At 43.7% G+C, this 24560-nt stretch overlaps 1 protein-coding gene and 1 non-coding gene across 13 annotated transcripts in view; one reads left to right on the forward strand and one right to left on the reverse strand.

Moving 5' to 3' along the window:
- Nucleotides 1–24560, reverse strand: part of dnm1 (dynamin 1) — a 134956-nt gene that overhangs the window by 36158 nt on the left and 74238 nt on the right. For 8 of the 12 annotated variants that reach the window (XM_062959423.1, XM_062959419.1, XM_062959417.1 and 5 more), the window contains 4 exons: nt 9051–9160; nt 7583–7694; nt 1508–1678; nt 1158–1399 (listed from right to left, as the gene is read on the reverse strand). In XM_062959423.1, the coding sequence (XP_062815493.1) occupies nt 1158–1399; nt 1508–1678; nt 7583–7694; nt 9051–9160 (635 nt within the window). The remainder of the gene's footprint in view (nt 1–1157; nt 1400–1507; nt 1679–7582; nt 7695–9050; nt 9161–24560) is intronic. The other 4 variants (XR_010000116.1, XR_010000115.1, XR_010000113.1 and 1 more) reach the window with 1 other exon arrangement.
- mir199b (microRNA mir-199b) lies at nt 20089–20186 on the forward strand. Its single transcript, NR_129902.1, has one exon. It is a non-coding gene; the product is annotated as a microRNA mir-199b (primary transcript).

A 24560-nucleotide genomic window follows, 5' to 3' on the forward strand; every position in this document is an offset into this window, starting at 1 on the left:
TTGTTTTTCATTGGTTTAATTATGTTAATGTGGAATTTGTGTATTGGTAGTGTTTAAAATAAATTTGTGTCTTGCCTGTATTGCATACTGATTGCATCATCCAGAGTGTACTATATCTGGAAAGAGTTACAGTAGAATCTCACTTATCCAACACTCGCTTATCCAACATTCTGGATTATCCAATGCATTTTTGTTGATTGAACTCTGTAATGAGATCCTTAATTCCCTCTTGTAGAGTCTGCTGAATTTTATCTTACAGTTTGTATATTATGTTCAGACTCTCATGTTCTAATGTTTTGATGCTGATGTTTTATGCTGGTTTGTATGTTTATACTATTTTACTTGTTTTTCATTGGTTTAATTATGTTAATGTGGGATTTGTATATTGGTAGTGTTTAAATGAAATTTGTGTCTTGCCTATACTGCATACTGATTGCATCATCCAGAGTGTAACATAGTCTGGAAAGAGTTAATTACTAAGAAGCTGTGATGTCCTTGATGTGTGGCTGGAACCAGGGAGTGTCCAGACACAAGTATGTGTGCATTGCTGATTGTGTTCAGTTCTGAGTCTAGTTCTGTCTGCCTGGAGTGAGAGTCAAATCCTGTGTTTGTCCATTGTCTGCAAGCTTGTTTGTCTTGATTATTACTGCTTACAGTAAAACTTGTATATAGTTTTACTAATGTCTCTTGGTGTCACTTCATTCTGCGTTCTACTGCTTCCGTCCAACTACTGCTGCACTGCAAATTAGTCTGACAAATTATGCTGTATTTTATTGTATGTTGAAACTGGGCTTGTCCCCATGTGAGCCGCCCCGAGTCCCCTCTGGGGAGATGGGAGCGGGATATAAAAATAAAGTTGTTATTATTATTATTATTATTATTATTATTATTATTACTTGTCATGTGCAACAGCCTCTCTTTCAATTCACACTTTCAGCTCTCTGGAAAAACAAAAAACCCGTGGTGATGGCTGGGTTTCCACACTAGGCTTTGGGAAGACTTTTGAGTCTCGGGTCCCAGGAAGGCCTGAAACGGCTCTCGTGGCTGCTCCGAGACTGGGCATCCCTTCCTCGCTGCCTTAGCAGGAGGCGCCCCGTCTAGTTGCTAAAAGAGGCATCAGGAAGGTCTGCGGGGGCCTCCGCCTGAGCCTCGGGTACCTGCGTCCGGATGGTATGTTCTGCACCTGCAGCCAGGAGTCGTCCACCGGCGGAGGCAAGGGCGTGCTGATGGTGGTGGTGTTGATGTCCCCGATGATGTTCAAGGCCTCCTTCAAGGCGTGGTACATGCGCAGCATCTCGTCCCGCCGCTGGGCCTGCTCCGCCGACTCCTCCATCAGGGTGTTCTGGTCTCCGCAGGAGTAGAGGTTCGCCAGCAGTTCGGAGTGGATGAAGTCCTTGGTCTGCCGAAGGAGAGAAGCCGCAGATTGAGACCAGAGCCGGAGCTAGCCTCCTTCACAGTCAGGGGCACAGGGACCCCAACAAGGTGACATGCATTGGCATAGACATACATTGTTGATCATGAGGTGCATGATGGTCTTAGGCATGAGGTCGCGGACAGTCTTGTTGACGATGGCCATGTAAGAGTCCACCAGGTTCCTGATGGTCTCCACCTGCCTCTCCAGCTGCGGGTCCATGGAATGCATCAGGCTGTCGGAGCCGTTCTCTTCCGAGTCGCCGGACTGTGGAGGGTTTGGGAGAGACAAAACGTGTCTTCAGTAGCACCCAGACAAGACAGTGCGGAGCTTTAGATTCGCATCCTTTTATGAACTTGAATATTTTGGTTATATAAATCATATAGAACTACAGTATATCACACTGCATTTGGATAATTTATTTTAGTATCGTATCATATTTTTTATGACCTGGCAAAAGTCATGCATGCTACTTTGGGATTGGAGGTCAGGTAATGCAATTGTATTCAGTTGTTTCTGCAGTTTCAGGTCAACAATATGAGGGCTGTATGTATTTTATTGTAACTTCTATATTATAAAAATATAAACACATCATAATCACAGTGGAGGGAAAACTGCAACCAGAGAAGATACCTGTTCAGCCTGCCGCTCAGGTGCTACTAGTTGTTTATGGGGAGCATTAAAGGCCCTAACCTCTCTCTTTTTGGTTCTTTTATATTGTGACTGGTCCGGATTTCAAACAATGAGGCGATTGATGGCCAGAATCACCAGGTTGCTATGAGTTTTTCGAGCTCTTTCTCCCACCCTGGACATCATTTCACAGATATAAAAACCCCACTTGCCTAGTTTCCAACAGACCTCACAACCTCTGAGGATGCCTACCATAGATGTGGGTGAAACGTCAGGAGAGAATGCTTCTGGAACATGGCCAGGCAGTCCGGAAAAGTCACAGCAACCCAATGAGGTGATTCCAAACAGAGGGCTACAGATTCGGACATCCTACAAGTGTCCTTCACAGAATAAGAGAATTTATTTTTCGGTTTTGTTTACCAGCTTTTCTCCTACTTTCATTGCAAAAATCTTGGGAAAAGAACATTAAGAGATAGGAGAATCGGAACAACTCAAAAAATGAGAAAGAAAGAGGCCAAATGGGGGAAAGATCAAGATGGAGGGGAAGAGTCATCTGGACGCAGCTCAAGAACTGAGCAATCCCATTCCGGGACGAATAAAAGGGCAACCAAAGCAAGAACAGAAATAAATGAAGCAGACCACATGGGAGGAGGGGAGAAGGAAGGCATGTCCCTGAAGACACGGAGACCAAAGTAGAAACAAATCCAAAAAAGAAAAAGGGGGAAAATAAAGATAAAAATGAACAATTGAGAAAGAGGTGATGAGATCCCCACCACAGGGCGCAAAAGACAGAGGGGCCGTCACTTACTTTGTCTTTGTCCTGAAGGGCCAGTTTGAGCACAAAAAGCCAAAAGGGAAAACAAAAACGAGAAAAAAAAGGTGACAATTAAAAAAAATCCTCTGTATTCGACTTTGCAACCTAACATCGCCACGAAAGCACGGGAAACCCTCCAAAACGGCTTCCTCTCTGACCACAGCAAAAAGGGTAAAAATAAAAAAAAATAATACTGGATCAATGGGTTGTCGAAGGCTTTCATGGCCGGGATCACAGGGTTGTTGTATGTCTTTCGGGCTGTGTGGCCATGTTCCAGAAGCATTCTCTCCTGACGTTTCGCCCACATCTATGGCAGGCATCCTCAGAGGATGCCTGCCATAGATGTGGGCAAAACGTCAGGAGAGAATGCTTCTGGAACATGGCCACACAGCCCGAAAGACATACAACAACCCAATACTGGATCAATTAAGTGCAGATTCCAAGAGGAAATTACTTACCTCTTTGCCCACCTAGCTCTCAACCTATATAATGGACATTCGGGACTATCGCTTTGAAAAGGGACTGCTTATAAGAAATGACGAGGGATGAGGTCGGGAGCAACGGAGGCAAAACACACAGAACTGATGGGGAAAAGCATAAAAAGGGGAAAATTTCAACACACACATCTTAAAGGTAGAAAAGTATGTTTACAGCGGACTCAGAACAATTCCCTTGCCTTATCAATAGATGGCACTCTTGTCACTCAGCAAGTCGATAGAAGGGAATGAATAGGGAGGGATAACCAAAGAGAGGGATGTTCAGGGCAGATTGTTGTCCTTGGGGACCTTCAAGTCATTCCCTAGGGTTTTATGGGGCCGAGAGAGTGTGACTCACCCAAGGTCACCCACTGGGTTCCCATGGCCAAGCTGGGAACTGAGCCCTGGCCTCTCAATAGTCCATCATGGTAGCTCTAATTGAGAAGGCCTATGCAGAGTATAATATATCTATATATATAAAAGGGTAATGAAATTTTGGCCTAGGACAAAACAACAAAACTACACATCCCAGAAATACTAAACTTGGCAGCACAACCCCTCATCCATGCCTCTACGTTCATACAACAAAAAGAAAAGAAAATCAAGTCCTAATTAGAGGGAGATGAATAATTGTTTTTATCCAATTGCTGCCAGTTAGAAGGCTAAGCTCCGCCCACTTGGTCTCCTAGCAACCCACTCAGCCCAGGGGACAGGCAGAGTTAGGCCTCACTTAGGCCTCTTCCACACTGCCTAGAAAAAACAGATTATCTGATTTTAACTGGATTATATGGCAGTGTAGACTCAAGGCCAGGGGTCCCCAAACTTTTTAAACAGGGGGCCAGTTCACGATCCTTCACACCATTGGAGGGCCGGACTATAGTTGGCAACCGAGCAATAATAATTAATAATAATAATAATAATAATAATAATAATGAAAAAGAGGGTTGGAAGAGACCCCTTGGGCCTTTTAGTCCAACCCTCTTCTGCCTTTCTGCAACAAAAGGCACAAGCAAAGTACCCCTGACAGATGGCCACCCAGCCTCAATGTTAATAATAATAATAATAATAATAATAACAATAATAAAGAGGGTTGGAAGAGACCCCTTGGGTCATTTAGCCCAACCCCCTTCTGCCCTTGTGCTGTGGGGGCCGGATAAATGGCTTTGATGGGCCGCATCCGGCCCCTAGGCCTTAGCTTGGGGACCCCTGCTCAAGGCCCTTCCACACAGCTATATAACCCATTTATAATGGACTTAATGTCAGGAGAAAACCTTTACCCTTCACCTTAACTACCACCAATTCCTCAATACTTTATTTCCCATACCACCATACTTCGGCACAGCAACGTGTGGCCGGGCACAGCTAGTATAATATAATACACTATATATACTCGAGTATAAGCTGACCCGAATATAAGCTGAGGTACCCTAATTTTACCACAAAAAAACTGGGAAAACATTGACTCCAGTATAAGCTGAGGGTGGTAAATTTCAGAAATAAAAATAGACACCAATAAAATTACATTAATTGAGGCATCAGTAAGTTAAATGTTTTTGAATATTTACATAAAGCTCAAATTTAAGATAAGACTGTCCAATTCTGATCCAATCATTATTCTCATCTTCTTCAATGTCAATGTGCTTATGTATCCTTTTAATAATAACAGAGTAAAATAGTACATGTAATAATAATAATAATAATAATAATAATAATAATATCAGAGTGAAATAATAAATGTATTAATAATAAAAATAGAGTAAAATAAATGTAATAATACCAATAATAATAGAGAAAAATAATAAATGTACCATATATTCTCGAGTATAAGCTGACCCAAATATAAGCCAACCAGGACCCTCACCCAAGTATAAGCTGAGGGGGGCTTTTTCAGTCTTAAAAAAAGGGCTGAAAAACTAGGCTTATATTCGAGTATATACAGTAATATATAAATATATAAGACTAATTACACATGGACATCTGTTGCACTATGCTGTGCTATATAGGATCTCAACCTCTCTGAATTCAGTCATGTTGGCACTGAATTGCCACCTTGGTACTCTTTTTTTCTGAAAAGGTAGACAGTTACAACACGGTTTTCTCCAGGCTGGGAAGAGTATCTCAAAGGTATCTCCCCCTACGAGCCTATGAGAACGTTAAGATCATCTGGGTATGTTTTGCTTTGTCCTTATCTTTTATTTTGTGAAGTTCAGAACAGGATCGAGAGACAGGGCCTTCTCAGTGGTGGCTCCTCGGCTGTGGAACTCCCTCCCCAGAGACATCCATCCCTTCTGGGGTTCAGAAAGAAACTGAGGACCTGGCTATGCGCACAAGTGTTTAAAGAATAAGTCTTTACTGGCTTCGACTTGGTCTGGAATAAGGTTTTTGTACAAGGTCTGGTGGACAAATGGCATACGCACTCTGCGCTGTTTTAAACTTTGTATATTGTGTATTATGTTTTAACTGTTTTAATGTTTTATTGTATTGTATTACTAGCTGTGCCCTGCCACGCGTTGCTCTGGCCAACTGGAATTGCAGTGAATAGCCTCACTGCTTCAAAGCCTGGCCGTTTTCTACATAGGGTATGCTTGCTAGGCCAGGTTGAATGAGATGGAGTAGCCTCATGGTTTCCAAAGTCTGGCTTTGAAGCTGCAAGGCTGTTCAGTGTTAATGAAGGTGGGCCACAAAGGGGTTGATATATGTGTGGAATAACGTGCAGTGTGGTAGAAAGAACTGTTGTCTGGCTGAGGCAGGTGTTGCCATGGATCTCCTTGATTAGCATTGAATAGGCCTGCAGCTTCAAGGTCTGCCTGGTTAGTACTTGGAAGAATCCTTTACTGGGATTCTTCTGTTAGCTGGGTGAGATTATTTAAGTTGTTTAGCATTGAATGGTCTTGTAGCTTCCAAGCCTGGCTGCTTCCTGCCTGAGGGAATCCTTTGTTGGGAGGTGTTAGCTGGGCCTGGTTGTTTCCTGTGTGGAATTCGCCTGTGTACTGAGTGTTGTTGTTTATTTAGTGTCGTGATTTTAGAGATTATATTGTTGTGTATTGTTATTAGAGCACAGTAATTATTATACATTATATTGATAATATTATATGATTTGCCTGGAACAGGATTATATGGGGTCCCTTCTACACAATGGTTTAAAATTCACACTGAAGTGGTGTTTTTTGTTTGTTTATTGTTTTGTGTTTTTTTTGCTGTGGCCTAGGAGGCAGCCTGGCTTTGAAGCTGCAAGGCTGTTTAGTGTCAATCAAGGTGGGTCACAAAGGGGTGCATTTCAGTTTTGGGGTTTTTTTTGGCCCCATGGAGGTTAGGGATGTGTAGTTTGTTTGTAAGAACATAGAGATGTGGATGAGGGGTTGTGTTGTCAATTTTCTAGGTTGGGGAGCCTTTAGTTTTGTTGTTTTGCCCGGTGGAGAGATGTCATTCTCCTTTTATATATATATAGATGGTGCATCAGTATTAATAGCCAGTTTGCAAGCCGCCCTGAGTCCCCTCGGGTGAGAAGGGCCGGGTAGAAATGATGGAAATAAATACATAAAATAAACAAAGAGCTATGTCTACACCTATCAAATATGGCTATTGGGATGAGGGAGAACGTCATTATGGTTTCATGGTGAAGCTATCTCCATTAGTAAGTCATATCTGAGATGGAAAGAACTCAAGATTTTGGGAGGAAAAATATGGTCTTCCATCCCTGGTAGTCAACGGTTTGGGGATGGAAAAAAAAAGGTAAGAGCAAGTGATTTGATTTGTGTGGGAAAAGTAATTGAGAAAGGCAATCTCTAAAAAGAAAGGAAACAATGAGGGGCAATTCCTGGGAAAGGAATGGGAAAATTCAGGAACAGATGAGGACGAGCCTGCAAGTAGACGCAAGGTATCTGTTCTCTAAAACACTGCTTCTTGAACCATAACTTCTGACCTCAAATAGGATTCCTTTAGTTCAATGTTGGGGCCAGGAAACATTTAGCAACAGTAAAAAGTTCTGAACATCAGTCAGAACTTAGCAACCATGTGTAATGTTTACAGAAAATGCTTCAGCTGTACTTCATAAAAAGGGGGAACCAGCCTGTTCAGCAAGCCTTGCAAATGCTTCATTTTATACCTTGTTTATATACCTGGGGTCATGTAAGTCACAAGTGGAACCGACTTTGGCAAGACTGGCATGGTTGTTACTCTCCCTAGTTTGGTGCAAGACGTTTTCACCTCCACCCACTTTTGAAGCCTGAGTTGCGGTCGCAACGAACTCACCACGACACGCTCCGGGTAAACTCCTGCACGCAAGAAGGAGGCCTTCCAGCTGTCCACCTCCTCCTGGGTCTCGCAGGCCAACTCCAGTTGTCGGTAGTCTTTGTAAACATTTCTGAAGGGAGAGAAAGGGAGGGGCAGAAGAAATCATATGAAATGGCCCTTTCGATCTGTCTCCCAACTCATCACCAAGTCTGGTCTCTTTGAGTTTTGATATTGTTTCCCTAGAATGTTCAGTCAGATCTTTTGGGGTGAAAAAAATATTCTGTAAATGTATCTCATGCACATTTTACTACCATGCCCTGTCCTTAACACCCACAATCCTCCGCCTCTCCAAACCCAAACCCAGAATCTTGTGTGTTTACTGCCTTACTACCCATGACCAAAATTAACTTACATATTTTTCTGCATCGTTCTCAGTTCTTAAAATAAACTAGCTGTGCCCGGCCACACATTGCTGTGGCGAAGTATGGTGGTATGGGAAATAAAGTATTGAGGAATTGGTGATAGTTAGGGTAAAGGTGTGGAGTCCAGATAATCCAGTTAAAGCAGATAATTTAAGATTATAAATGGGTTATATAGCTGTGTGGAAGGGCCTTGAGTCTACACTGCCATCTAATCCAGTTAAAATCTGATAATCTGTATTTTATAGGCAGTGTGGAAGAGGCCTAAGTGAGGCCTAACTCTGCCTGTCCCCTGGGTGAGTGGGTTGCTAGGAGACCAAGTGGGCGGAGCTTAGCCTTCTAACTGGCAGCAATTGGATAAAAACTATTATTCATGTCCCTCTAATTAGGACTTTATTTTTCTTTTCTTTTTGTTGTATCAACCTAGAGGCGTGGATGATGGGTTGTGTTGTCAATTTTCGAGGTTGTGGGATGTTTAGTTTTAGTTGTTTTGGCGGTCGCCAGGATTCCATCACTCTTTTATATATATAGATTGGACGTCTATCCCCACCCAACGGTCAAGAAATAGTTGCACTTTGTCCTCTGCCCCAAACCACTTTATAACTTTACTACGGCACTTTAGTTCAATTTGGCCACTCCATTCTATCCCCCTCCACCATCCTGGTGGTTCATTGTATTTTATTTTACTTTTACCTACTTTTATGTTTTAATGGGCTTTTATGCTTAATGTAATGTATTGTTTTGTATAATGTGATTTTACTGTGTTTTATTCATTGTAATATGTTTTAATTGTTGTACTTGTTTACTGTTATCGGGAGATGGTGGCAGGGTAGAAAAATAAAGTGACTTACTGCCTTACTACCTATCACCCAACGTCTTCCTTGACTGTCCCAAGACCTGACTGTCATCCCTGTCCTTATTGCCCTAACACTACTCAGCCTCTACTTTTACTGCTCCAACACTGATCATCCTCTGTCCTTTGTTCCCCAACACCAAACTATCATCCTCTGCCCTTCCAGATCCTTCCAAACCCCCCTATTTTGCATTTCAATGATAAAAGGTAGCACCTCTGCTCTGTGTTGAAGAGGGCAAAGATGTGCTTGCTGGACATGAAGCTCTTCTCGATATCCCGCACCTTCAGGTTATCCACCGGCAGCATGTATTTCTTCTCTTTCTCCTGGAAGGCAGAACGATCAAGAGTTAGTTATGACCTTCTAGCTCTGCTATATCAGAGTGAGATGAGATCCCATGCAGTCTTTACACTTGAGGGCAAAAGTGTCGCACCTCAGAATAATCCACCTTGCTTTAGACACCCAGTCAGACACAGGAGAAAGTCTTTTGTAGTTTTATCGAGCAAAAGCAGATATAAATCAAAGCAGGCAGTAAAAAGGTCAATAGAAATCCAATAGTTCATGAGTCATAATAATCCACAAGTCCATAAGCCAAAACAGTAGACGATAGATCCCAAAGAACAAAGGCCCAAAGGTTTCAAAGATCCAGGAACAATAATCTTTTCTTAAGCATGAAGCAGGAACATCCACACAGAAGAAGTGACAATTTGCTTTGACAAAGATCTATCTCAAAACACACACTTTTAAAAGCAACCCAAAAATGCACTTCTTTTTCCTGAGGAGGCCTCTCTCTTTCCCGCCGATCTTACACTCCTACGAGGCTGAACTCCCTTCCATAACAGCCGATCCTCCCTAGATAATGATGGCGCCCCTTCAAGGTCTTCGTTATCTTGCACCTGAACCGACACCGGGGCTTGAGACATCTCTTGCTCATTAATTCCCATGGGAATGTCATCCTGACTGTTATCTATGGCCGGCTGGGTCGGCTGGGTCAACAGCTCATTCTGTTCAAGCTGCATTTCTCGAGCTTCTGAATCAGCCTGTATTATTCCCATGCCATCATCCTGAAATTCATCCTGCATCCCATCATCTGGCTCTTGTATCTGAAACCCAGAATCCCCTTCATCATTCTCACTCTGGCTATGCTGTGGCTGAATCACAACAAAAAGTGTGTTTCGTGGTAGACTTTCTGTGTGGTTTCAGGTCTCCCCTCGGCAAGGCAAATCCTAGATGTTCATCGTCATTCTATCGTCTATAGATAATATGGCTGAATCTTGGTTTTTAAAACAGATTTTGAAGCCTGTCAGACTTGAAGCCCCATGGTTAGGGATTCTGGGAGTTGTTACCTCAAACATCTGGAAAACACCAGGCTGCGTGATCCCTGCACAAAGGGATGCATGATGGGTTTGTGGACTCGCATTCAGAGCTCCAAAACTGTATTTGTTGTGACTCAGCTGGACCCTCAGATTGACTCTAATGGGGATTATGGCATTCAGGTTCAAAATCAGGTTCAGAATGTCCCTGATGTAGAAGATGAGGAACAGAGAGTTTTTCCCACAGCAGGGAATGATGTTGATGATAGTGAAACTAGTCAGGTGCAAACTGACTCAGAAAAGGAGGACAGTTCTCAGTCTGATAGCAAACAGGCTGCTAAGGAGTAGGCTGACCTTGATGAAATGGAATCTCTAGATCGAGCTGACCGTTTGGAATTCAGGGTTCGAAGGAGTGTGAGATTAGCAAACAAGAAGAAGGTCAAGGGCGAAAGAAATGCTTTCATGCTTTGCAAAGGGTATTAAAGCAGTGTGTTTAGAAACGAACCTTTGTCAAAGCAACTTTCGTTCAGCTAAGAAGCAAGCTCTCGTTTTCCTGGATTATCTTGCAGCCATTGTGTTCATGTTCTTGGGACTTTGTCATGCTCTAATGGGACTTTGTTTATTCCTTGTGATTTCTTGGATTGCTCTCTAAGGCTTTGTTTGGTAACAATCTTTTGGAACTTTACTTTTGTTTTTAAAAGAACTTTTTATCTTCTATTTTCCAATAAACTACAAAAGATTTCAACCTGTGTGCAGTCTGGTGTATATAGCAAGGTGAAGCTAACCTGAGGTGCGACAGTATTATTTTTGTAATGGGGTTTGGGGCCTTGAGGGAGGTTCAGGATCCACAAAACTGGGATCCAGGATGTGGTCTATGTCTTACACCATGCCCAACTGTCTTACAATGTGAGGGCTGCATGGAGTATCATCCCACTGGCAGGTTGCAGTGATTTAGAGGCGAAACGGTTATTCTAAAAGGAGAGGCAACCACTTCTGGCTCAGGCTGGCTCAGAAATGCGCCCGTACACAACTGTGGTTGTCTGGAATGTGCGTCACGCTGGCCCCAGTGGCTGGAAAATGCAGAAATTCAATCCCTTTCAGCAGGAAGGACAGAGAATGGAAAAGCCAGGCGGGCTGAAAGGCAAGGCGGTCCTCCTTGCAGATCCCAAAACTGAACTCAAAACCACAAGAGTAAAAGAATGAGTGTGTGCTGAAGGCAGCAGATGCTGATTTACGATGCCTAGCTGGGATAGAGAAAAAGAGGCGGCTGGTTCTTTCCCCCTCCTGCCATTTTGCAAAGAGTGGGATAAAGATCGTGCTGCAGCTCACAAACAATTGCAGCCAGAGCAGAGCCGAGAGACCAGATGAGTTCTGAATGCAGGATTACTAGGCTGAGGAGTCCTATTGGGAGGCTGGCCTGCTCTCAGCCTACGGACTATCCATTACACCAGGGGTCCCCAAACTAAGGCCCGGGGGCCGGAGGCGGCCCTCCAAAGTCATTGACCTGGCCCCTGTCCTAGACTTTAGACTTTGGGTTGACCTAAGTCTAGATGGTTTTTGGAGGTCTCTTTGCTTACCTATGGTCTTATGAAACCATCTAGGTGGTCTTTGAGGTCCCTTTCCTTATCTATGGTCTTCTGATGGCCTAATGAGATCATCTAGATGGCCTTTGAGGGTCCCTTTCCTTACCTATGGTCTTATGAGACCATCTAGATGGTCTTTGAGGTCCCTTTCCTTACCTATGGTCTTATGAAACCATCTAGGTGGTCTTTGAGGTCCCTTTCCTTATCTATGGTCTTCTGATGGCCTAATGAGATCATCTAGATGGCCTTTGAGGGTCCCTTTCCTTACCGATGGTCTTATGAGACCATCTAGATGGTCTTTGAGGTCCCTTTCCTTACCTATGGTCTTATGAAACCATCTAGGTGGTCTTTGAGGTCCCTTTCCTTATCTATGGTCTTCTGATGGCCTGATGAGATCATCTAGATGGCCTTTGAGGGTCCCTTTGCTTAGCTATGGCCTTGTTAGACCATCTAGATGTCTTTTGGAGGTCACTTTCCTTACCTATGGTCCTATGAGACCATCTAGATGGCCTTTGAGGATCCCTTTGCTTACCTATGGTTTTATGAGATTATCTAGATGGCCTTTGAGGGTCCCTTTCCTTACTGATGGTTTTATGAGACCATCTAGATGGTCTTTGGAGGTCTCTTTGCTTACCTATGGTCTTATGTTAGGGTTGACCAAAGTCTGAAATGACTTGAAGGCACACAACAACAATCCTATTTTTTTACTATTTCATCCTAGTCCGGTCCCCCAACACTCTGAGGGACTGTGAATCGGCCCTCCACTTAGGAAGTTTGAGGATCCCTGCATTACACTGTCCATCTTCTGCTCTGGTTTCCTCCTGATCCTCACATGTGCAAACCAATGTTAGAATCCAGAAAAGTTCTAAGTCTCCTTCTAAAAGTTCAGTCTCCTTCTCTGGAGATTTTTGTAATAGAGGCTGGATGGTCATCTGCTGGGAGTGCTTTAATTCTGTGTTCCTGCCTAGCAGGGGGTTGGAATGGATGGCCCTTATGGTCTTTTCTGACTCAATAATAATAATAATAATAACAATAATAATAATAATAATAACAACAACAACAACAACAACTTTATTCTTATACCCCGCCCCATCTCCCCGAAGGGACTCGGGGCGGCCCACACGGGGCCTTGCCCAACACAACAATGTAACAACAACAACAAGACAATAAAACAAATATCCCAACAATAAAACATCAGCATCTAGGATTCTATGAGTTTCTATCTGCATAGCAACTACGGCACAGTTAACTTTGAGAATCCCTATAAATATGTTTGTGGAGAAGGGATCTCTCTGGCCATTACCTCTATAGCTAGGAGAATACTTTCAGAAGCACTGACATCTCAGTATAGGGAATAAGAAAACTCCAAAAACACATGCTTTACCAAATGAGTGACTAATGGCAGCCCCAGTTTCACGGGTGGGGCTGTGCGACTCGTGATGAAGAACCCTGCAAACTCCTTCCCCAAGACAAACAGCTTCCAGATGGAAAGAGCATTTGCTGCTCTTCTTGTTCTCCGTCAGATTTTTTTTACAAGCCGCCTCAAAACCCAAACTCCTAGCCTCTCTTTCTCCCTCACTCCCCTGGATCCTAAAACATTTGGTTCAGAAGTAAATCCAGTGGATTTGGAGGGAACTCGTTTCCTTGTAATTGGGTTTCGACTCTCAAGCTCACCCATGATGTCAGCCAACAAGGGAACTGGCTAAGAGCAGGTCCAGAAGATTGGGAAAAAAATAATAGAAACCATCTTGTTCAGGCATGGGCAAACTTTCTTGATCCGCATGTTCTTCCACAGTGAGAGGTCTCTTCAAGAACAGGCCTCTAGAGTTACCTAGGGACCCACCGCTAAGACCCTACACTTGGAAAGCAATCTGACTTCGATACAAGGCATCGCTGATGATGATGATGATTTTACTAAAGCAGTGATTCCCAAAGTGGGCACTACCGCCCCCTGGTGGGTGCTGCAGTGATCCGGGGGGGCGGTGATGGCACCTATTAAGATACAGGGGCGAGGCCAGGGGCCTCTTCCCAAGTGCCGGAGTCAGGGCTGAGCACCTGTTATGACACAGAGGGGGCGGAGCTAGAGGAGTGGGCGTGGCTTCTTCCCAAGAACCCGAGACAGGGCTGAGCCTCTATACCTCTCCTGAGAGGCCTTTTAGGACTAAAGGGCGGGGGCAGGCCTCTTCCCAAAAGCCTGAGACAGGGCTGAGCCTCTATATTTCTCCTGAGAGGCCTTTCAGGACTAAAGGGCGGGACTAGGCATGGGGCCTCCTTTCAAGAGCCCCGCTCCCTCCCTCTCCCAGCCCTGCATCTTGGACTAGGGGAGAGGCTCAGCACCGCCCTCTTGAGCAGGAGCCACGCCCACCCCTCTAAGCCACGCCCCCTTTCCAGGGGCCCTGAGTAATATTTTTTCTGGAAAGGGGGCTGTAATGAATTTTTGGTTTACAGATGTTACGTTTAATTGTATGTTTGTGTTTTATAAGGGCCAGTATTTCAGTTATTGCATCTCTGCACTACAAGGTTGGTTGCCATGGAGAAATAGGCGGAGGCAATTGTCGTTTTGTGGAAGAAGTGCAGAGTTTTTAAAAAAGCAGTTAGTCTGTGCCCTGATGAGGCACAGGGAAGACTGATCCTGGGTTGAAGGGATCAGGGAAGCTCAATTGCTTATTTTTGAGCCGGTTTAAAATAAGATTGGTGACTTATTTTATGTAGTCTGTGTCCTGGTAAGGAACAGAGAAGCTGTGATTGTATATCACAGGGTGACAGCGGTTTAAAAGCAGTAGAGAAGGAAGTTCTAAAAACTTTATGCAAAAGAAGTGACACTTTAAGGAGTTTGACTCATTTTATTCTATTATTGCAACTGTTAATCAAAGTGCCTCTAAGTGCTTCTATTATTTTGTAACCACTAAGCTCTGTGCTTGAATAAACTTGTTATTGTTCCTCTAACATCTAAGCCTCTGTCGTATATACAGTAGAGTCTCACTTATCCAACACTCGCTTATCCAGCATTCTGGATTATCCAACGCATTTTTGTAGTCAATGTTTTCAATGCATTGTGATATTTTGGTGCTAAATTCGTAAATACAGTAATTACTACATAGCATTACTGTATATTGAACTACTTTTTCTGTCAAATTTGTTGTATAACATGATGTTTTGGTGCTTAATTTGTAAAATCATAGCCTATTTTGATGTTTAATAGGCTTTTTCTTAATTTCTCCTTATTATCCAAGATATTCGCTTATCCAATGTTCTGCCGGCCCGTTTATATTGGTTAAGCGAGACTCTACTGTATTATAAACTGAGTCGCATTACCATCTAAAGGGACTAAGAAGAAGAGAAAGAAAAAACAAAATTTAAAAAAGTCTCCTCTCTGACTCATTTGGTGGCTGCATTTTTCGCAAAGTGGTAGCAGCGTTAACAGTCTTTACAATTTGGTGGCAGCGTTAATAAATCTTTACGAATTGGTGGCAGTGTTTTATAGCTTCTTCACAGGGGCGGTAGGCCAAATAAGTTTGGGAACCACTGTACTAAAGAAACAAACACACTGCAAGCAACTTGAGATGCCGATAACCGGATATGAAGTTAAAATGCAAACTAGGACATTTGGCACATAAGAAGCCAAATGTGATGAGGAGGTTATTGCGCCAAATTGCTGTGTGTGTGTGTATAAAGAAATCCTTGCAAAGTTGTTTGCAAAAGATCTCTGCAAAAAAGGGGGAGCTGAGCTTTGCAGAGGCAAGCCACACCTCAAACAATGTATCGGTTTGCTGGCAGATGGCTGGGTTTGTCAGTTGGTAATCTGAGCTTGCGGGGAGAGCACAGAAAAGGAGAAGCTCTCTAGCTACGGTCAAGTAGCTATGCTGTAAACAGAATGCTGATGTTATTGATCTTATGCAACTACATGGACATTGTACGATTGCAGAACTGTTTTATATTTCAACTCAACAAGCAAGAGTAAAGTTTTTTTGTTCTTTCAATTCCTCTGCCTGGTGTGAGTCTTTTGCACATGGTGTTAACTGGACGCTGCTGGATTCCGCTATACTCGCTAACAGAGGTTAGATCTGAATAGGGCATGGTGGCCAAAATGGGTGATGGGAAGGATCTTCCTCAAGGCTGCACATACTGAGCCCTTCCCTCCCTCCCTCCCTCCCCTCCAAACCCCTCATTCCAGTCTTTCCATCTTCTCCGCTTTCAGCCCAGCCTGTTTTATATCAAGGCTCTGACTTCATTTCCTGAAGGCAGAGACAGGAAAATGTGTAACGAGCTGCTGAGGGCCGAAGCCTTCAAAGTGCTGGCTGCCAGCCCCCGGCCCATGTGGTAGCAATCAAGGCCGGCAAAGTGTGCGGCAGCGGCTGAAAGGTCCCCCTGGCAGCAGCCACAGCCCAGGCCAAGGAGCAGGACGGGCGGGCGGGCGGGCGGAGAGACGGGGAGCTGGGGGGGGGGGGGCAGCGGCCTCAGGAAGGCAGGGGAAGGCTGTCTGGACCCAAAGGACGCCTGCGCACCCCTCGCTCATTCTTGGCCATGCCTCTGTTAGTCCAACGCTCAAGGAGAACATGGAGCGGGAAAGCTTGGTTGTTACGATCTGCGGCACAGAGGCAAGGGGGCCGTTGAGGGGTTCAAACCACCCTCAAAACGTTTCAGGCCCAAAAAAACCCCTCGAATTGTAACTGCTTAACCAAATCCCGCTGTCAAGTCTATGAGAAGCAAACATTAGAACTACAAGCACTTTCTCAACCACACTGTCATTGCCTACCTTTCTGCCAATTTACATTGCAATAGCAGCAGTAGCTGACACAGTGAAAGCGACCCAGTTGGCCTACATCAGGGGTTCTCAACCTGTGGGTCCTCAAATGAGCTTTTAAAAAATAATTGGGTGTATATACAGAGATAACCTGACTACCAGATGCTGGAAACCAAGGGCACCCCAGTCTGTTAATGCATAGCTCTGCCAATGAAATGGTAATGTGCAATGATTCCATAGCCTTCCTTCTAGACCAGGCATGGACAAATTTTGGCCCTTCAACTCCCACAATTCCTAACAGCCTCAGGCCCCTTCCTTTTCCCACTCAGCCACTTCAGCTGGAACAAACCCACTGGACAAATGGACATAGCAGTGGATCCTTCAACCACTTGTATGAAAATACTAATACTTTTCCACATCATGGTCCTCTTCCCTATTGTTTTGCAATTCAATCCCCATCGCAGGCAGTTGTGTTGCCTGGGATGAGGTGCAATCCAGCATATTGGGGGCCGGGCTGTGGCGCAGCTGGCTAGTAACCAGCTGCTATAAATCACTACTGACCGAGAGGTCATCAGTTTGAAGCCCGGGTCGGGTTAAGCCTCCGACCATTAATAGCCCCGGCTTGCTGTTGACCTATGCAGCCCCGAAAGACAGTTGCACCTGTCAATTAGGGAAATTTAGGGACGCTTTATGCGGGAGGCTAATTTACAACACCATAAAACTGCCAGCAAAACACGAGGAAAGGAATGAGGAAGTACAGCCACTACTGGACGGTGAAGCAACAGCTCCCCCTGTGGCCGGAATCGTGAAGCTGGAAAAATGTTAAAAATGCCTCTGAGTCTGTCTAATGTATGTTGTTTGTCTGTTGGCATTGAATGTTTGCCATATATGTGTTCATTGTAATCCGCCCTGAGTCCCCTTCAGGGTGAGAAAGAAGGGCGGAATATAAATACTGTAAATAAATGCCTAAGGCGTTGGGTTGGGGTGGAATTTGACCTGCATTCCAGGTGGAAACTGAGGAAACTGGGATGTCTCCCACTGGTTTGTCTAATCCAAGCCCTGCCAAAGAAACCATGGAACAGGAGTAAAGAGAAGAAGCTGGGATGTTGTTAGACCTTGGACTTGAGATGAACAAAACAGCTTCTGATGACCAAGTGAAAGCTCAATTAGAGCAAAATCCAGGATATGTATTTCCTGTGCATAAGAAGAGGCGTCTGAGACTTCAACCCAAATAGTTCCGTGGAGCACCGGTGGCGAAGTGTGTTAAAGTGCTGAGCTGCTGAACTTGCAGACCGAAAGGTCCCAGGTTCAAATCCCAGGAGCAGCTTGAGCGCCCGCTGTTAGCCCCAGCTCCTGCCAACCTAGCAGTTTGAAAACATGTGAGTAGATCAATAGGTACCACTCCAGCGGGAAGGTAACGGCGCTCCATGCAGTCATGCCAGTGGCCACATGACCTTGGAGGTGTCTACGGACAACGCTGGCTCTTGGGCTTAGAAATGGAGATGAGCATCCCATAGTCAGACATGACTAGACTTAACATCAGGGGAAACCTTTGCCTTTACCTTGTTCCATGGATCCCCCTGGTTGGCCTTGTACATTTCATGTACAAGGTGCGCTCTGCAAGTATGGTGTGGTGTTTGGAGGAGAAGGTGGGGGTCAAGGTGCTCACCAGAAGCTTGGTGCATGGGTTGTTGAACCATTTGTGAAATGGGAAGATGCAACAGAAGTTTTCAATTAACACCAAAAAACAAAGTACCATCAGAGCAACTTGTGCTTGGCTGAAAACTTCTTGCTAATTCAATGAAAAATATCTTGATGAGAAAGGAAATAAGAAGAAAACAGAAAGAAACTTTTGCCAGTTGTGGAAACAATGGTCACACGGTTGTTGTATGTCTTTCAGGCTGTGTGGCCATGCTCCAGAAGTATTCTCTCCTGACGTTTCGCCCACATCTATGGCAGGCATCCTCAGAGGTTTGTGAGGTATGGAGAAACTAAGTAAGGAAAGCTTTCGACAACACATGAAACCATGGTCCTTTGTGGCCGACAAGAACTGACATAAAGAGAGATCAATGATTCAGGACCCATTACCTGTGCACAATGGTGGTCATTTCAGGGCCTTGTTGAGATCTTGTGCCAGGTTAGAAGACACTGGGCTCAAAAGTCATCTCGGAAAAAAAGTTTCAATGCCTCCCCATTGTTTTTTTGGCTACAGGCCTGCAACCACCGTTTCCTTCTCTACCTTTCAAGAGTAAAAAAATGTCGTTGGGTATTATAAAGAGATGGCTTAGGTGGGATGGCTCAGAGCTTTCCCCAATGGCCAAGCAGGCGGGAGATGATAAGACCATAAGTCCAACCCATCTGAATCAGACACAGCAAGGTCTTCACTGCTCACTTCTGCCAAACAGATGACGTTGTGCGTTTCAATATGCTAGTTGCATTGCACCCCACCCATTCCATGCACACATCTGGACCAGAAGTCCCGAACTATGAAGAAAATAGAACTCTGAAAGGCAATAGGACGCAACGGGCTCCTCTTGTTTTTGTTGAACTTTGGCTAAGCAGAGGTTTCCGAACCTCCCCTTTTCTGCTCCCCTTCTCGGTGTGGTTTTGCATATTGGACATAAAGCCCTCTTTATCCCTGCGGCACCAGAGAGGAAACAGAACACATGGCCCAGGGAACATCTGGAATCGCTACACAGGAGCCATGCGCGCGCACCAGGGGGGGAAAAAGAGGGACATTCCTCGGTTTTCCATCCAAGGTAGGGAGCCTTCGTCGCGCCCCCCGTCCCCCGTCCCCCCACCCACCCAATGCAACCTTATCCACCAGACAGCTCAGTTCCTGTCGAACCTTGACCTTCTCAGCAGCTGGCAGGCTCCTCCTTCAAGTCTAGTTAGTTTTGCACTGCCACGTCAATTGAGGCAGAAGTGGGAAAGAAGAGGGAGGGATGGATGGAAGGAAGGAGAAAGGGAGGGCCACGGAGGAGTGCCAGATGCTGGGTGGGGTGGGGTGGGGAAGCCACAAAGGAGGGGGAGTCCGACCAGGATGGTGGTAGCCAGAGGCGAACGGCAAAGGCAAGTGGCCAACGTGGGGCACAAGACCCTTGTGGCGGGCTCCACAACGAGTGCCAGGCTCCATCGACCCAATGGATGCCAAGCGGAGTGGAATACTCGGGAAGGAGCAACCACGAATGGAGAGAGGAAAAGATCCACTCCAACCTCCCTTGCGTGGATGGCTTTGGGCCCAAGCGGTTGTCTATCTCTACCAAGGAACCTATTCCGCTTTGGCACCTCTTCCAACGTGGTGGTACTGATTCACTCTGTTAATGTTATTTATCTTCTTCTCCACTAAGGAACCCGGAGTGAAGGAAAACAAGAGGATCCCGACACTGGAGAAGAACGCTGGATGGTCCACTGGGGATGCGGGAGGCGGATGAAGTAAGAGGCTTCTTCCAACGGGACTCGGCTTGACCACTGCTTGCGGGCTCCTTCTTTCTGTTGCTGTCCCTTGCTCGTTCTCTCTCCCTCCCTGCCTCTCTCCCTCATCCTGCGAATGAACGAATGGCCAGCCGAGACGAGAGGCAAGGACTCGCTCACTGGATTTGGTCGACACAGAGCCTCCACTCCGTCTGCCCAGTGTTCGGACTACCTGTTCAGGACTACGAGATTGTACAGTAGTCTGCACATTGGTTAGGCTGTGCTGGGATATACCGCATACACAGTTGGCACTGCGCAGAGATAGGACGCTTGCACAGTGACGGACAAGGCACCACGCTCACCTCACCTCTCCTCCACACCCATCTCCTTCCCCTTTCTAACCTTTGAATGCTCACATTGCCTTCCGCTTTCTTCTGTCTCCGCTCTCTCTCTCTGTCTTGTTATGTTCTCTATCAGTTGTGCAGCACGGATGTCAATCTGAGGAGTGATTTGCATGATTCTGGCATTTGCAAAGCCGGGTCCATTGCCTGCTGACTTCTCTTTGCAATACATCCTGGCTCCCAAGGAGCAGTGACATGGCAAGAAGGGCAATGTTGATTTTGGAAACCTTTGTTGTTTTACATATGTGTCAAAAGGCTTGCCGATTGGGAGCTTTCGAAAGTTCTTAAATATTATCCTGAGCTTCTTAATTACAGTCGAGTCTCACTTATCCAAGCTAAACGGGCCGGCAGAACCTTGGATAAGCAAATATCTTGGATAATAAGGAGGGATTAAGGAAAAGCCTATTAAACATCAAATTAAGTTATGATTTTACAAATTAAGCACCAAAACATCATGTTACACAACAAATTTGACAGAAAAAGTAGTTCAATACGCAGTAATGTTATGTTGTAATTACTGTATTTACGAATTTAGCACCAAAATATCACGATATATTGAAAACATTGACTACAAAAATGGCTTGGATTATCCAGAGGCTTGGATAAGCGAGGCTTGGATAAGTGAGACTCCACTGTAATGAAAGTTCTTAAATATTATTTTGAGCTTCTTAATTAATGAAAGTTCCTAAATATTATTCTGAGCTTCTTAATTAATAAAAGTTCTTAAATATTATTCGGAGCTTCTTAATTCATGAAAATTCTTAAATATTATTCTGATCTTAATTAATGAAAGTTCTTAAATATTATTCTGAGCTTCTTAATTATTCTGAGCTTCTTAATTAATGAAAGTTCCTAAATATTATTCTGAATTTCTTAATGAAAGTTCTTAAATATTATTTTGAGCTTCTTAATTAATGAAAATTCCTAAATATTATTCTGAGCTTCTTAATTAATGAAAGTTCTTAAATATTATTTTGAGCTTCTTAATTAATGAAAGTTCTTAAATATTATTTTGAGCTTCTTAATGAAAGTTCCTAAATATTATTTTGAGCTTCTTAATTAATGAAAGTTCTTAAATATTATTCTGAGCTAATAATAATAATAATAATAATAATAATAATAATAATAATAATTTTATTTTTATACCCCGCCCTATCTCCCCAAGGGGACTCGGGGCGGCTTACATGGGGCCAAGCCCAGGCAACAAACAATATAAAACTCAGCAATAAAAAACAAATCATAAACAAATAAAATCACATATACCAATAAACAATAAACACACTTTGATAAAAACCTGGGCTGGCTCCTAAAGAGGGTAGTGGGTTCTTCATTAATGAAAGCTTCTTAATTAATGAAAGTTCCTAAATATTATTTTGAGCTTCTTAATTAAAGTTCCTAAATATTATTCTGAGCTTCTTAAATAATGAAAGTTCTTAAACATTATTTTGAACTTCTTAATTAATGAAAGTTCCTAAATATTATCCTGACCTTCTTAATTAATGAAAGTTCTTAAATATTATTCTGACCTTCTTAATTAATGAAAGTTCCTAAATATTATTCTGAGCTTCTTAATTAATGAAAGTTCTTAAATATTATTCTGAGCTTCTTAATTAATGAAAGTTCCTAAATATTATTCTGAGTTTCTTAATCCATGAAAGTTCTTAAATATTATTCTGAGTTTCTTAATTAACGAAAGTTCCTAAATATTATTCTGAGCTTCTTAATTAAATACAGGGTGAAAAGGAACAACAGGTGAGTGAAAGGGGAAACAGAGCAAAAGTGAGGAAAGTGAATGCTGACAATAGAAAATCTGTAAGAAAATTGGATGAAGGAAGCGGAGATGTAAGAAAACTGGACAAATGCCAATCTCAAGTAACAGCTATTAAAATATAGATGGGTTTTGTGACAGGAAACATCATCTTGCTTGGAATGGTAGAGATTAACTATCAATCAAAGATGAGCTTTTGTAAGCTTCAGCTCCATCACTAGATTCCTGGAGTAGATGGAAGTTTTGTGAATGGTCCAAGGGGTTGTTGATCTGTAACAAAGCCCAGGATGCAATGAGTCACTATGGAGTCGTGCCGTTTTTTAATTTTCCTCTATTTTTTAGGATGGGTTTCAAGACAAAGTTCAAAAGGCAGTGGCGGGAGGAAAGGTTGCTATTAAATTCTGTTCTGCCATGAAATTGTCTTCCTTATAGTTAGTTCTGTCCTGATATCATATTAAGTTTTGTCAACAAAAGGACTGCAGACAGAGCGATGAACGGAGCGTTCTTTCAAACTGGCTTGGAAGCGGAATAGCACACTTCCAGGCAGAGCGGTTTCAAAGTGGCAATAAACAAGCCAGCTGTCAGTTCTTCCATTTGTGATATCTTTCTTCATGCATCCAGGCTTCTTCTAATATTGGAAAACGGTGAGGCTGTTATGAAGACGGGTAGCAAATTCTAAAAGAAATCAGCCAATGCTCATTGCGCCTCAATTTTGTCACCCGAAAGCTGTCCAGAAAGAAGACCAAACTGGGAGTACAAAATAACATATATTCCATGTTTCTAAATCTATTCCAAAGTCAGGGTCAGTGACTTTTAGTCCCAGAATGGTTCATAGAGCCAATGCCAAGACTGAATGTCCAAATAATAATAAAGGCATGCCTTGGGCCATATTCCCAGCACTGTCATTGGGCAGCCAAACTCAACACTTAGACCTCTAGCAGAAGGAAGATCTCCCAAAGAGGGTGGGCTTGCGTAGGAGCCTGGCTTTAAGAAATTAAGCCTAAGAAGATGGTCATGATAAACAAATTCGTCCACGAATATATGCCTCCTGATGGCTTCAATGACAGAGGCCAAGCCACAGACACATGCCGCTCCAGTGCAGATATGGGCCATAGGTTAAGAAATCCGAGCCATTAAATAGCTCTGCAGTGAATGAGGCAGTTGTGCAAAAGCAATGAAAATATGTACGTTCCTTTTGTCACTCACCCCTGGGTCGGTAATACCTTCAAACACTTAAGGATTCGTTCACTTTCTCTGTGCATTGGTTAAAAAAGGTTAACATGGGAAAGTGAGGACTTCTAATCCTCGCATTTAAATGTGCTTGCTTCAAAGGAAGCCTCATGCAATTCAATGAGACATATGCCTAGGTTAAGTGAGAATAAGACACACAAGTCCTAAGCTTACTTTCTTAGGAATAAGCCATGGTGAACTCAATCAGACTTCTGAGTATATTTCCAAAAGTAAAGCGTTACAGAAACTCTTCTCAGTGCGACACACTTTAGGAGTGTGCTAAGTGTTCAAATTGGGGCAGTATACCGAAATGTAATTATTCCAGCTCTATGATTCTATGATTATTATGAGCTTTTAAAAATAATTGGGTGTATATACGGAGATAACCTGACTACCAGATGCTGGAAACCAAAGGCACCCCAGTCTGTTAATGCAATGGTAATGCCAATGAATGGGTGCAATGATTCCATAGCCTTCCTTCTAGACCAGGCATGGACAAACATTGGCCCTCCCTCCAGGTGTTTTGGACTTCAACTCCCACCATTCCTAACAGCCTCAGGCCCCTTCCTTTTCCCCCTCAGCCGCTTAAGTGGGAACAAACCCACTGGACAAATGGAAATAGCAGTGGATCCTTCAACCACTTGTATGAAAATACCTAGCTATAATACTTTTCCACATCATGGCCTCTTCCCTATTGTTTTGCAATTCAATTCCCATCCCAGGCCTGTGTTGCCTGGGATGTGGGGCAATCCAGCATATTGGGAATGCCGCAGACCAGTGGTTCTCAGCCTGTGGGTCTCCAGATGTTTTGGCCTTCAACTCCAGAAATCCTGACAGATGGTAAACTGGCCGGGATTTCTGGGAGTTATAGTAATAATATAATAATTTTATTTTTATACCCTGCCACCATCTCCCCAGAGGGACTCGGGGCGGCTCACAGATATAAAACAAGCATACAGTGGTATCAAATACAAAAAACAGACAAATAAAATTCAAAGGCATAAAATAAAATCACAGTTGTAGGCCAAAATACCTGGGGACCCACAGGTTGAGACCACTGCTGCAGACACAGGACACTTTGGCTCTCTGGTTTTTAATAAGCATCCTTGGCAATCCTATCAGACCCTAACCAAAGCTCATCCAAATTAATATCTCAATAGCCGGTGTTAAATAAATAGTTAAAGCAATTCAGTTGGGGATCCCTCCCAACACTAGGAATCTGTCTATCTATCTATCTAGTTAGTAAGTAAAGGTAAAGGTTTCCCCAGACGTC

This window comes from Anolis carolinensis, unplaced genomic scaffold (assembly GCF_035594765.1).
Source record: "Anolis carolinensis isolate JA03-04 unplaced genomic scaffold, rAnoCar3.1.pri scaffold_7, whole genome shotgun sequence".
In the NCBI taxonomy this organism is placed as follows: Eukaryota; Metazoa; Chordata; class Lepidosauria; order Squamata; family Dactyloidae; genus Anolis; species Anolis carolinensis.